Source organism: Anabrus simplex, chromosome 1 (assembly GCF_040414725.1).
Source record: "Anabrus simplex isolate iqAnaSimp1 chromosome 1, ASM4041472v1, whole genome shotgun sequence".
NCBI classification, from domain to species: Eukaryota; Metazoa; Arthropoda; class Insecta; order Orthoptera; family Tettigoniidae; genus Anabrus; species Anabrus simplex.
Genome location: NC_090265.1, coordinates 1,048,131,211 through 1,048,145,300, shown reverse-complemented (window position 1 = coordinate 1,048,145,300; position 14,090 = coordinate 1,048,131,211). Strand labels below are relative to the sequence as shown.

The following is a 14,090-nucleotide window of genomic DNA, read 5'->3' as shown; positions in this document are numbered from 1 at the left end:
GTACACCGGGCGAGTTGGCTGTGCGGTTAGGAGCGTGCAGCTGTGAGCTCGCATCCGGGAGATAGTGGGTTCGAACCCCACTGTCGGCAGCCCTGAAGATGGTTTTCCGTGGTTTCCCATTTTCACACCAGGCAAATGCTGGGTCTGTACCTTAATTAAGGCCACGGCTGCTTCCTTCCCATTCCTAGGCCTTTCCTGTCCCATCATCGCCATAAGACCTATCTGTGTCGGTGCGACATAAAGCAACTAGCAAAAAAAAAAAAAAAAAAGGGTACATTCGTTATTATTCTCACTACAAGATGGTCCAGCATGATTTTGTACATCAGTTTTTTTGGGAGGTTTCTCTAAATCTTAGTCACTGATGAAGGTGTGAAGAATTCATCTTCAAAAGCTGAAGGTTTTTAGGGGAATAATACCTGCAGCTTTGAATTAATTGACTGCTTTCTCAACAGAAGCTGACTTTGTTTAAGCTGTCCCAAAACTTTCTTCAACCTGGTAAATTATAATGGGCCGACCTGGGTTTAATCCAGCAATTGCATTCTTCTGAGTTGAACTGCTCAAGTGGCCTGAAGTGGGATAAGTCAAGCAGCTGCAGTTTATGGCTAGCATGCAGGAGCAAAGACAGAAAAATGATGCAAAATGATGAAGATGTCGAACAGGAAGGTGTCAAAATCTTGATACAAATTTCATGTGACAATGCAGCTACTGGACAAACCTTGCATCTTGTTTGCTTGCTGGCGCGGCGCACAGCAGAGTACAGTTGAAGTTGCGCTGGAGAGCGATAGAATGATCTGGCAATTTAAGGTGCACCAAGGTCACTTTACTCTTCGGGAATGAATGTGAAACATAAATGAGGTATGTTAATCACATGATAAAAACACAAATATTTTTGGCACCATGCACAATGAATATGCACTTTAATGTCACATTGTTCTTCACAGTTTTCCTTACTTGTTTGAAGGCAATATTTTGCAGGCACTTTGAACTCGGGAGGTCCCTCTGTTGTGTAGTTGGTTGTGAGCCATGAATATTTAATCATGTCTTTGAATCATACCAAAGAAAATTGGAAATAAATGAAGGATTGCATTTTCAACATGCTGTTTCTCTGATAAACATCAAACTGAACATCTTCACAAGCTGGCACAGTGTTTGTTAAACAGCGAACAAAACCTTCCACGCTGGAAGAAAAACCTAATCCAATGGCTGTATTTTCTCTGTAGTGCCAGGAGGAATCTGGAGAATTTCTATACTGTTGCCTGGAGGAATGTCTTCAAGACAATCTAACAGTAGCAAACACTTGTCTTCCGTGAATGGGAAGAAAGATTCTTAAAACCAATATTTTAATTTCTTTTTTCCCATTATCCCTGATTTTATGGCTGTTACCATTATATTTTTGGCATTAAACATTTCTTTGGTCCAAAAGTTCCAGTTGCCTCCTATAGTACAATGAATAATTTCAGGTAAAGAGTACTGGCTATACTAATTGTAGGCATAATTGTGTATGAATGGGTGAGTGCACTAACTGAGTGATGTATGTATGTTCTGTATGTTTCTCACCAACAAATAATAAGAGTCCTTGTTGCTTTGATTTTGTGCACTAAACCACTCTGATTTGTATTGTACATTGAAGAAGGTGTGTAGTCTAAAAATCACTCTGAAGGTGCTTCCACAAATTTCTTTGCAACTTTATCTTTATCCTCTTGTTCTTGTAGATATGCATGGGATACAAATTTTGTGATTTTTCTATGTATGATTCTGTAATTTTTCTTGAAACAACTCAACCAACCAGTAGATGTGACATATAATGACTTAATAACTAATTCTGGCATAGATAAGTTGCATGCTAGGAGAACATTAACGGCTGTAAAATACCTAGGCCTACATAGAATTCTCAAAAGTAAAGCAGAAAACCTAGAGGTACTCTACCAATTAAACCTGTATGCACCGTTTGAAAGTAACAGAAATAATGTAACTTTCTTTATTAAAAGTTCAAACAAAAATCACCATATGAATTCACCTTTAAACAGAATATGTCAGTCAATTAATAAAATGCCAAACATGGACAAGTCTCCTTAAGGTCAGTCAGAAGGCAACTCAGAGAGAAGACATAAATTAAATGGAGTACCATATTTATGTACCATGAATAGTCTAGTCCTTCGATTAATTTAGATTAACAACATATATTTTAGGAGAAATTAAAATATTAAGTTGAAACACACACTTACCACTGTCCATAGTTTATAAGTATAGTATTAGGTTTCATATTTTAATGTATTGTATATTATTTATAACATTAGAAATAAGAAATGGAAATATTCTGTAAGTGAGCAGAAATGCCCATTGAACAATAATTCAAATAAATAAATAATAAATAAAATATCTTTGTCCCATTGAAATCTCTTGAAAGTTCCAAGGCCCAGTCGCAGTTCTTGATCGCAAACAGTCCGCTTTAACCTCCTTGTTTCCATAAAGTGAGAAAACAATTTATAAATCAATTTCCCGTGTTCAGTGGGACTTACTAACATAGTTTCTAATTGGTTCTTCTACGTGTACAGTTGCTGTAGCGATATCACCAAAGACAAATTTTGTGAACAGTGGTTAATGATAGCCGCTTCTCACCCCGTTCCTTGTTTAACCATAAAGTTATAGCTTTTCTCTTGTATGCAAGAACTACAGTGTGTTTCACTTTCTTCTGTTGACTGGAAGCATAACTTGAACTGGTAGAATTGTCACGTGACTGTGGTGTCGCTTCACTGAATTGATGGAAATCAGACACCGAGCTCAAACTCAGATCTGTAACACTTCTTGTACCTGGCAATAGTGTGCTGCCTTCTCTTTCAAATAATGCCAATGAGGTGTTGTTGCTTCCACTATCACTATCATTTTCGCTATCCGTGCTGACATTGCTGGCACCCATGGGATGATTTTCAATTAGTTCAATCACATGTCGACCCATCTCCCTTTCTTCCAAAGTTATTTCATGGGAAGAGGAGAAACCTTTTTTTTTTTTTTTTTCTCTGGAAATAACATAATTCATACTTTAGAAAATTAGCCAGATTCATGACTGCTCTCTCAAAGGAATATGTGTTAACTGCCCGGCACAGAAAGCTCAAGGTAACGTACTCACTTCAGCTGGTCACCAGGGCTGTCCATGTCCAGGTATATGCTAATACATGCATTCTTATTATTTCTGTGTCAATTTCAGGATCTTAGAGCTCGAAATGGCAGCTAAATTTTCGTACATTGCTTTTTTATGGTTCCCTCATCCTCTCTCCGAAATTTCATTGTCAGTCTCGATATGCACTTATCAATAGTTCCCTTGCAAGTAACCTTATTATTTATTAATTAACGAACAGGGTGCTGTCTGCATATTAGTAAACTCACCTTTTTTAATCTTTTCCTTAGTGTTGCTGCATGTATTTCCAAATATTTTGCAGTATCTCTCATACTGCAGCAGTTCTTTCTGTTGCTGTATTAAGCTGTTCAAGAATGAACAACTGCCTCTCAGATTTAAAGTGATGTTTAGATGACATACTGGCTAGCATATTAAGAAACTGCATTACAGTCAAAAGCTTCGAAGTGTCCTAAGAGTACGCACTTGAAATGTAATGTGAACCCTTAGGATATGGCATCACATTTCACGTCAAACTACTTAGTCAAAACCATTATATTATATAACAAAATTTATATCTGAATATTGAGCAGAAATACATACTAATTATGACACAGTATCATACATCAGCCATTACAAATCAAAAGCAGTCTCTCTCTATGAGAAAAAAAATAAATGAAATGGTGTATGGCTTTTAGTGCCGGGAGTGTCTGAGAACAAGTTCGGCTCGCCAGATGCAGATTTTTTTAAATTTGATGCCCGTAGGCAACCTGTGCGTCGTGATGAGGTTGAAATGATGATGAAAACGACACATACACCCAGCCACCGTGCCAGCGAAATGAAGCAATTAAAATTCCTGACCCTGCCAAGAATCGAACCCGGAACCCCTGTGACCAAAGGCCAGCACGCTAACCATTTAGCCATGGAGCCGGACTCTATGAGAAATATAATTACAGAGTAACAGTTTGAATTCGTATGGCTATTTATAGCCGGGTGCAGCCCTTGTAAGGCAGACCCTCCGATGAGGGTGGGGGGCATCTGCCATGTGTAGGTAACTGCGTGTTATTGTGGTGCAGGATAGTGTTATGTGTGGTTTGTGACTTGCAGGGATGTTGGGGACAGCACAAATACCCAGCCTCCGAGCCATTGGAATTAACCAATGATGATTAAAATCCCCGACCCGACTGGGAATCGAACCCAGGACCCTCTGAACTGAAGGCCAGTACGCTGACCATTAAGCCAACGAGTTGGACACAGAGTAACAGTTAAAAATCTACATTCTTTCTCCCACAGTGTTTCATTCTCAACTAAAGCTTGCCAGTATTCACAACTAAGTATTTTTTTTATTTTCCACCTTGTCGATACACTAAATTGCTTAAGGCAACTTATTGGTTAAAAGTGGTACATGTTTTGTATATTATAAACATCTTCAGCCACATAACACTGTTTTGATGAAAAATATATATAATGACAAAGTTTCAATGCTTTAGAGGAAGTGTCCTTAAAATTAACATAAGAAGATTGACAATATTAAAAACAAAATACTTAAGAGAAATTATATAAATTATTTCTACAATTGAAAGCAGTTGTCAAGGAAACACTTGTATAATAATCCATAGAGAATATGTCACCATAAATGGTAATAAAATCAAAATAGTAACTCAGTTTAAATATCTTGGAGAAGTAATAACACATAACTTAAATGAAAAAATCTCAATCCAAGTAAGAACAAATAGATTAGCTAAAGCACAAAAATTAACATGGGGTATCTACAAAAAGAAATGTTTATCAATAAATACAAAAATAAAACACTACAACACAGTTATAAAACTGGAAGCTACATATGCAGCAGAAACACTCTTTTACCTGAATAAACAATCAAAGACTGACAGACTTCAGAAAATTGAAAGGAGGATTAGAAGAACCTGCATCAACAAAAAATACCAGAAAGATGGACAGTGGCGGTTAATACCTAACAAAGTCGTGTACAAAGAGCTAGAACCCATTATGGATACTATGCGTAAGAGGAGACTGGGATTCTTTGGACATATCATGAGGATGCAGGATTCGAGACTTCTGAAACAACTAGTACAACACAATCTTGTCTCAAAAAATACCACAACAGGATGTAAATGGATCAGAGAAGTAAGAGAGGATCTGAAGGAAATAGGCCTTACAACAGAAGACACCACAAATAAGATAAAATTGAATACAAAACTCAAGAATACAAACCTCCGCTTTACCCTTACACAAAACAAACCAACAACACGTACATTTTCAACTGAGGAAAGGGCACGAAGATCAGAGCGTCTGAAGAAGTACTGGGAGGACCGCAAAGCCCGAACAATCCCTTCAAAGAGACCTGAACGACGGACTGACTAAAGTGATCCTATGTGGTCATAAAAGAAGAAGAAGAAGAAGAAGAAGAAGAAGAAGAAGAAGAAGAAGAAGAAGAAGAAGAAGAAGAAGAAGAAGAAGAAGAAGAAGAAAAGGTTAGCTGGCCAGTATGTCGACCAACATAAAACTTGCATCCACAGCGCTTGGTAGCTTTCTCTGGCAGTGTAATAGATGAAACGTGAACCTCAATGCAACTCTTGAGCAGTACATAATTTTGGGCAGTCTTACCCTATAGTTGACAGCATTTCAAAATATACTGGCATCTAGTTTGCATTACCAATTTGCAAGAGTGAATACAAATTTCTCTGACACAAACTGATATCTGTGGGAATCCACAATCTTTTCTTCATAATTGGCTGGAAGATGTTCTGCAATGCAAGTTTTCTTATGCTCACGTACAGAACATTCCCATTTCTTGTTTCTAATTTTATAAATACTATGCAATAAAAATTAAAATATGAAACCTAATACTATACTTACGAACAATGGACAGTGGTAAGTATGTGTTTCAAGTTAATATTTATTTTCTCCTAAAATATACATAGTTAGTTTTAGTTAATCCAAGGGCTAGAACTATTCATGGTATGCAAGTATGGTACTCTATTTAATTTATGTCTTCTCTCTGGGTGAGTTGCCTTCTGACTGACCTTAAGAAGACATGTCCACTTTCAAAAACACGCAGGAGCCATCCATAGCTAACCTTACAACTTGTAATTTTTAACTCTTTTGCCATTGCTGTAGCTTGCAAACGACACATTTCACTCATGACATCCAAACTGCCTCTTTTCAGACACATATCACATATCGTGTTTTCAATTTCTTGAAACTTCTCTTTGTTATAGTGGAAACCAATTCTTTTCAGTTTCACCTGAATTAATATATAACTGTTAGGTTCTTCAGTATGGTTGTTTCTATAATGTATTGTTAAATGTTTTCTTTTTCAGGTATTTTCTAAATTCTAATTAATCATACATTAGTTTTGACAGACTGAAGAAAATGCTCAGAAATTACAGTTTATTTGTTCAAGACGAGCTTCGTTTTTCCTCCAACCAAGTACGAGAACCCTCATCCACATCATACTTTCTTCCTACTGTGAAATTACTAATTTGCTTTGGTTCTTCAGTAACATTGTGTTCTTCTTTAGCTGTTTATGTGTTCTACAATCACATCTTAATGACTCAACCAAATTCTGTGAAATTTTCAGAATAAAATACACAGCTACTCTACAGACTATTTTTTTTTAAACTTTCTAAACTCACCATAATCTGAAATTTTCAGAGTTAAATGGCTTCAAATGAAACTTTTCTCATATCACTTTTAGAAAGGAAAATATGAGAAGATATTTTTCTGTAATTTATTCAATTTAACTCTTGTTTGCATGTTGGTAACATTAATTTGATTGTTAACCAAATGGATGGCTCCTAATTTAAATTGCATGATCACTAGGGCCCAGATTTTTATGTGATATTGAAGTGCAAAATATGTACATAAAAATGTAGTATCAGTGAAATGTGTAATTAAATATGTAATAGTATTAATTCACTAAATTTCTGAAAATGTTTGTACATGGCATATGGTTAAGATGAGACAATATTGTTTTAAATACGGTACCTGCATTCGAAACAGACTTTCAACGTATTAGGTCGTGTTACGTACATGTAGTACGTAGCTGTAGCTCAGATCCTTTCAAACAGAACAAAGATGGCCTAGGCCACCATAGCTCAATTGGTAGAGCAACCGACGCGAAATCGGGAGGTTGTGGGTTCGGATCCCACTGGTGTCCGGCTGGCCATTTTTGTTCTGTACTTAACATCTCTTCAACACGTACTACGTGTACATAACACGACCTAATACGTTGAAAGTCTGTTTCGATTACAATGTGGTCGTGAAAATTCAGTATTCACTGTACCTGCATATTTTATGACAAAGTCGTCATTGTTGCTTTAGATAATTTATGTAGCCTACCGCTTTCTAATTTTGGCAGTATTAAATAATCAGATTAAAGGCATAATCAAAATACTGTACTTCAAATATTTAAAAATAATAATATGCACTTTAAATCGTGGAGTATATTACACAATATACACTGACTGACAGAGCAAATGCAACACCAAGAAGGAGTGGTTCGAAAGGGATGAAAGTTGGGGAAAAAACAGAGACGGCATGGACGAATAATTGATGTTTATATCAAACCGATATGCAGGTTACACAATGTGCACGGCATCGACTCAGTAGGATGTAGGACCACCGCGAGCGGCGATGCACGCAGAAACACGTCGAGGTACAGAGTCAATAAGAGTGCAGATGGTGTCCTGAGGGATGGTTCTCCATTCTCTGTCAACCATTTGCCACAGTTGGTCGTCCGTACGAGGCTGGGGCAGAGTTTGCAAACGGCGTCCAATGAGATCCCACACGTGTTCGATTGGTGAGAGATCCGGAGAGTACGCTGGCCACGGAAGCATCTGTACACCTCGTAGAGCCTGTTGGGAGATGCGAGCAGTGTGTGGGCGGGCATTATCCTGCTGAAACAGAGCATTGGGCAGCCCCTGAAGGTACGAGAGTGCCACCGGCCGCAGCACATGCTGCACGTAGCGGTGGGCATTTAACGTGCCTTGAATACGCACTAGAGGTGACGTGGAATCATACGCAATAGCGCCCCAAACCATGATGCCACGTTGTCTAGCGGTAGGGCGCTCCACAGTTACTGCCGGATTTGACCTTTCTCCACGCCGACGCCACACTCGTCTGCGGTGACTATCACTGACAGAACAGAAGCGTGACTCATCAGAGAACACGACGTTCCGCCATTCCCTCATCCAAGTCGCTCTAGCCCGGCACCATGCCAGGCGTGCACGTCTATGCTGTGGAGTCAATGGTAGTCTTCTGAGCGGACGCCAGGAGTGCAGGCCTCCTTCAACCAATCGACGGGAAATTGTTCTGGTCGATATTGGAACAGCCAGGGTGTCTTGCACATGCTGAAGAATGGCGGTTGACGTGGTGTGCGGGGCTGCCACCGCTTGGCGGCGGATGCGCCGATCCTCGCGTGCTGACGTCACTCGGGCTGCGCCTGGACCCCTCGCACGTGCCACATGTCCCTGCGCCAACCATCTTCGCCACAGGCGCTGCACCGTGGACACATCCCTATGGTTATCGGCTGCGATTTGACGAAGCGACCAACCTGCCCTTCTCAGCCCGATCACCATACCCCTCGTAAAGTCGTCTGTCTGCTGGAAATGCCTCCGTTGACGGCAGCCTGGCATTCTTAGCTATACACGTGTCCTGTGGCACACGACAATACGTTCTACAATGACTGTCGGCTGAGAAATCACGGTACGAAGTGGGCCATTCGCCAACGCCGTGTCCCATTTATCGTTCGCTACGTGCGCAGCACAGCGGCGCATTTCACATCATGAGCATACCTCAGTGACGTCAGTCTACCCTGCAATTGGCATAAAGTTTTGACCACTCCTTCTTGGTGTTGCATTTGCTCTGTCAGTCAGTGTATTTTTGTAACTAATTTCCTCTTGCCCTCATGCCTAAAAGTGAAACAAATATTACTAATAAAATTAATATAGAATCTGTCCTTAAACCACTATTAAGTAACACAAATAATATGGTAACTTTTTAATCATGATGTGCAGTGTGTCGCCAAGTATTTATCGAAGTTTTCCATTGTGATGTTTTCACACTGATCAATTCTGTTGTAAGTTCAGAAGGACTGTTCAACATCATAGGAGGGGATATTTTCAAAAGAAATACTAGCTGGGTGAAATATCCTCCAGGAGTGCTTCTTGTTCGCCACTAATGATCTTGCAAACAGATGGAGAGCTTGAATATCGTAGATTACATTTCAAGACTGCTTGGAGTTTGTTATAAACTCTGACCAGTGAAAGGCACCTAGCCATCCAACATTCTGAGAAAGGATTAGTGCTGTTGTACAGTATACAGTTGAAGCATTCAAACCTATTCCCTATTTTAAAGGAATCTTAAAGCCAACTTTAGGAATTTATGTTCTATATGAGATAAAATTCTCCAATTAATTTACTGTATTCTAAAAATTAAACAAACTGACATTCATAAAAAAATAATTACCTAGATATGTACAAGAATGTTACATTCTTTACATATGTAAAAATATGTAATATTACTAAAAATATATAAAATGAAACACAAGTATAATCATATGAGAACCACAATTTTGCCAACATTGTTCATGTTCAGTTGTCTACAAGTAAAGGAATGGAGTATGTAATTGCTTAAGAATCTGGCCCCTATTGCTTAACTTCCTCTTTTGCTGTTTCATCTCGTATGGTGGTAGTAAATAATAATCAGCTTACTTTCAAATCTTAAGAAGGTGATGGATATCAACAACATACTTTCTGTTGTACGTAGTCTGGTGAGCGCAACATCTTTGAACGAGGTTGCTTACGAGCTGGGGAAGAATGGGTGGAAGCTAATTTAGTCCCTGTGGCAGGTGTAGCAGTAGGGGTGGCAGTCCTTCAGGTAATGGTCTCCTTTCCTCTCTGTGTATGTATCTATGTGTGTGTTTTATTTGTGAGTGTATCTTTCATAAAATAATTATGCAGTATGTGTGTGTAACAGAAAGCAATAAGAGAGTATGATGCTTGTTACCTTACTACCACATTTGCTTCTATTAATATATGCTTAACTTATAATTCCCATTCACAGCTAGTATGAAATGTAGCTCTCAGCTAATATTTCAGCAATATTTTGCTTTATGTTTTATTTTTTATTTTTTTATAAGGAGCAATGCTTTCTCTGCAGTCGCATCCTGTACATTAACATCTGCAAACTGATAATAATTCACTTTCCTGGATATACCACATCTGAGATAAGTGATGTCAAGTTCAAAGATCTTTTCAAGATTTTTATACAAAAGTAGAGGCTGTCGACTAAAATGTTCATCTTAAATAACTCATAAATAGCTAAAGATATTTAAAATCTTTCCAATTTCACGAATGTTACAGAGGGGCTCAAAATTGAACTTGCAGTGATTTTCGAGGAAGCCAGTTCCTGCCGAGGAAATGGTACGGTACTTTGTTTTTTAAAAGGAGCCAAACTGCTTTATACACCTAGAATTAGAGATATGAGCATTGCAAATTTGGCAGTGTGATTTTGCATGAGTTCAGTCAGTCAGTTGAAGTTATAGTTGTTGGAAGAGTTAAGAGTTGTAGAGCTGTTGACATTGTGAGTTATCTCATGTATCAATCAATTTAATGCATACATATTTTTACATGTTATTTTATTGTATTTGTGTTAAGTGAAAATATATATGGTATGTATACCATATTTACGCTAATCTAATGCACCATCGGATGTAATGCGCACCCCAGTTTAAACAATTAAAATCATAAAAATGTTTGTTGGTGCATCACTAGTAGAGTACATATATTTTACACAATGGATGTATACATGAACTATCAAAACAACAATTTTTAAGTGGCTCATTGCTAACTGACACTGTCTTTTTTAATAATGATTAATAATGATTGATTCACCATGAGCAAGTTGAAACAACTGATTTAAGACTAACACCATCACAACACTCAACTCACTCTTACAACTCCACTGAACACAAGCTTGTAACTGCATAATTCTAACTTCAACACTTATACAGCAGGCATGAAGTTAATCACAATTGATCTACCATAATAGTATCAACATCATGACTCCATAACTCTAGTTGATTTCAACTTCTCTCTCATTATGTTGTTCTCACATGCTATCAACAACACACCAACTATCAACTCATCACTCTACTTAACTTCTGTTCCCTTAATTTCAACACTCTGTATGTCTGACTCGTTGGCTGAATGGACAGCGTACTGGCCTTCGGTTCAGAGGGTCCCGGGTTCGATTCCCGGCCGGGTCAGGGATTTTAACCTTCATTGGTTAATTCCAGTGGCTCGAAGGCTGGGTGTTTGTGCTGTCCCCAACATCCCTACAACTCACACCCACACATAACACTATCCTCCACCACAATACCACGCAGATACCTACACATGGCAGATGCCGCCCACCCTCCTCGGAGGGTCTGTCTTACAAGGGCTGCACTCGGCTAGAAATAGCCACACGAAAATTTTTATTATTAACACTCGGTATACTTCACTGGCTATGATTCTAGATAATTCTGCTTGTTTACAACATAGTATTAATACAAGATTTCTGGAAGATTCTACAATTGTATTGAGAATTTGAGGAATTCTTGGTAAGTTCGTGTTCTAAAATTTATCTTGACGTAAGTTTAGCATTAGGCCTACAGCTTATTGCCTCAGGATAATAGAAGCATGTAGAATACTACAGAGAGGTCCTTGGTACATGAAGATTACAGAGCTTACTTACATCAACACACATACAACTGGAGGTTGCCTGAGCAAATTTCTTATAAGTGATAAGCATGATGTAACCTTAACCTAAGTTCCCTTGAGTTAATATACATCCAACCAGAAGTTTCCTGAATTTCTATGACCACATGAAAGATTATTTACAAGAAATAAATGTAACCTAACCTATAAAACATGAACTGAATACCAGTACCTGTACACATGATTAAACCAAAAAATATAACTTAACCTATAATACATGAAAAGTTGTTGTCAGTCATACACATAACCTAACTTGCATCAGTATTTACACGCACAAGAGAGTGGATGCTTAGCTGTCAGAAGAAGGTCAAAGAGCTCCCTGTAAATTGTGCTTTGTCCACTTGGTTAGTGAATATTTTGAATAAGTCCCATGATTGTCAATGACTGCCAATGGAAGCATGTTTGAAAATGTTCCATTTTCTTCAGAACTACTTGTCAGATTTTGAAAATAATCACAACCCTAAATTTGCAATGTCTACATCTCTAATGCTAGGGTATGGTAACCTGTGCAGGTCCTTTATAAAAACAAATATAGTTCCATTATCTCGGCATATACTGACACTCTGGAAAGATACTGCAAGTTGGATTATCAGCCCCTTAGTAATAATATTGAAAGTGAGTTATTTTAGGTGAATATATTAGCTGCAAATAACACCTCTCTGGGTACTACTAACTTGGAGGCTGATTCTGTTAATGGCTCTGCTCAGAAATTTAAGGCGACTAGTATGGGCCAATATAATGGATACTGCCTAATACTGTGGTGCTTTAGAGAGGTGGAGAGGCTTTGACCAATATACTACACATACCGAGCATGTGGCTATGCTGTTCACTTGCATTCAGGAAATAGTGGGTTTGAATCCCACTGTTGGCAGCCCTGAAAATGGTTTCCCATTTTCACATTAGGCAAATGCTGGGGCTATACCTTAATTAAAGCCACAGTCGCTTCCTTCCCAGTCCTAGCCCTTTCCTATCTCATGTCGCCATAAGACCTATCTGTGTCGCTGTGGTGCAAAGCAAACCATGTTATAATGATATGGACTCATTGATTCCTTAAGAGGTTCTTATTCTTAACTGGATTTGTGATTAGTGTTGCCTGGTTAAGCACTCATCTCGTGTGCTCAGAGACTGAATCCTGGCATAGTCAGATGATATTTGGGTCTCTTTAATCAATAGATTTACTAGAGTGCAAAAGTCTGTAGTTTATGAAAAACTCTTTGTAGTTAATGAAACATACAGCATTACTATTAAAATTATTCATTGCTTGCAAGAAATATGAATCCTCTGTCCCATCAGAATAACATGACGCTATAGTCATGTTGTCACCATCCTCACTGTAGCAACGTACATTTAGTGTGCTTTGTCATAGCTCAGATGGTAAGAGCAATAGATTCCAAGTGTAAGGTTTGAATTCTGGTGTTGTTAGCACACTTTTGAGTGTTTCTTCCTAGTTTCTTTTCTTATTCTCTCAGGGCACTTTTCCCAATCTTAACACACAGATAATTATAATTACACATACCAGTAATAATAATGGCGTATGGCCTCCGGAGAGGCCTGGTGCAGGTCTTTTTCTAGTAGATGGCCTATTAGGCGACCTGCATATCTGTGAAGATGGGAGCCCTACCTAGGATGATTTCTAATGTTGAATACACCACACACACCCAGCCCCCGAGCCAATGGAATTAACCAATTAAGGTTAAAATCCCCGATCCAGCCGGGAATCGAACCTGGGACCCTCTGAACCAAAGGCCAGTACGCTGACCATTCAGCCAACGAGTCGGACACACATATCAGTGTAAGCATTACAATAGTACTGGCACTGTAAGTACATAGTGCTTAAGACTACGTACTATCTGTTTCATAAAACAAATAACAATGAAAACAACATCTGGAAAATATTTTTTCATTGTGATCATATAAAAGTAAGCTTGTGTTCTCCTATTCCTCGAGGCAGCTCTTTGCCGGTACACCCCTAATGGAGGTGAGCTGTACATACCTTTTTAACCACCCACCAACTATCTTGCTATTTGTAAATCTCTGGCAGTAAAGGGAATTCAGCCTGGGCCTCTGAGGACAACAGCTAATGCTAACCATTATACTGAGGTGGACATTGTGATCCTATGAAGGAGCTATTCTCTGTCTGCATGGTCCATTTGTGTTAGAAAGTATCAAACACTTTTCATCATTTCAATATCCAT

At 38.6% G+C, this 14,090-nt stretch overlaps 1 protein-coding gene across 4 annotated transcripts in view; it reads left to right on the top strand.

Annotated features, from left to right (window-relative positions):
- Nucleotides 1-14,090, top strand: part of Tsp26A (Tetraspanin 26A) — an 84,911-nt gene that overhangs the window by 54,156 nt on the left and 16,665 nt on the right. For 3 of the 4 annotated variants that reach the window (XM_068225367.1, XM_067137008.2, XM_068225368.1), the window contains exon 7: nt 9,902-10,012. The exons of the other annotated variant lie outside the window; for it this stretch is intronic. In XM_068225367.1, the coding sequence (XP_068081468.1) occupies nt 9,902-10,012 (111 nt within the window). The remainder of the gene's footprint in view (nt 1-9,901; nt 10,013-14,090) is intronic. 4 annotated transcript variants of the gene reach the window in all.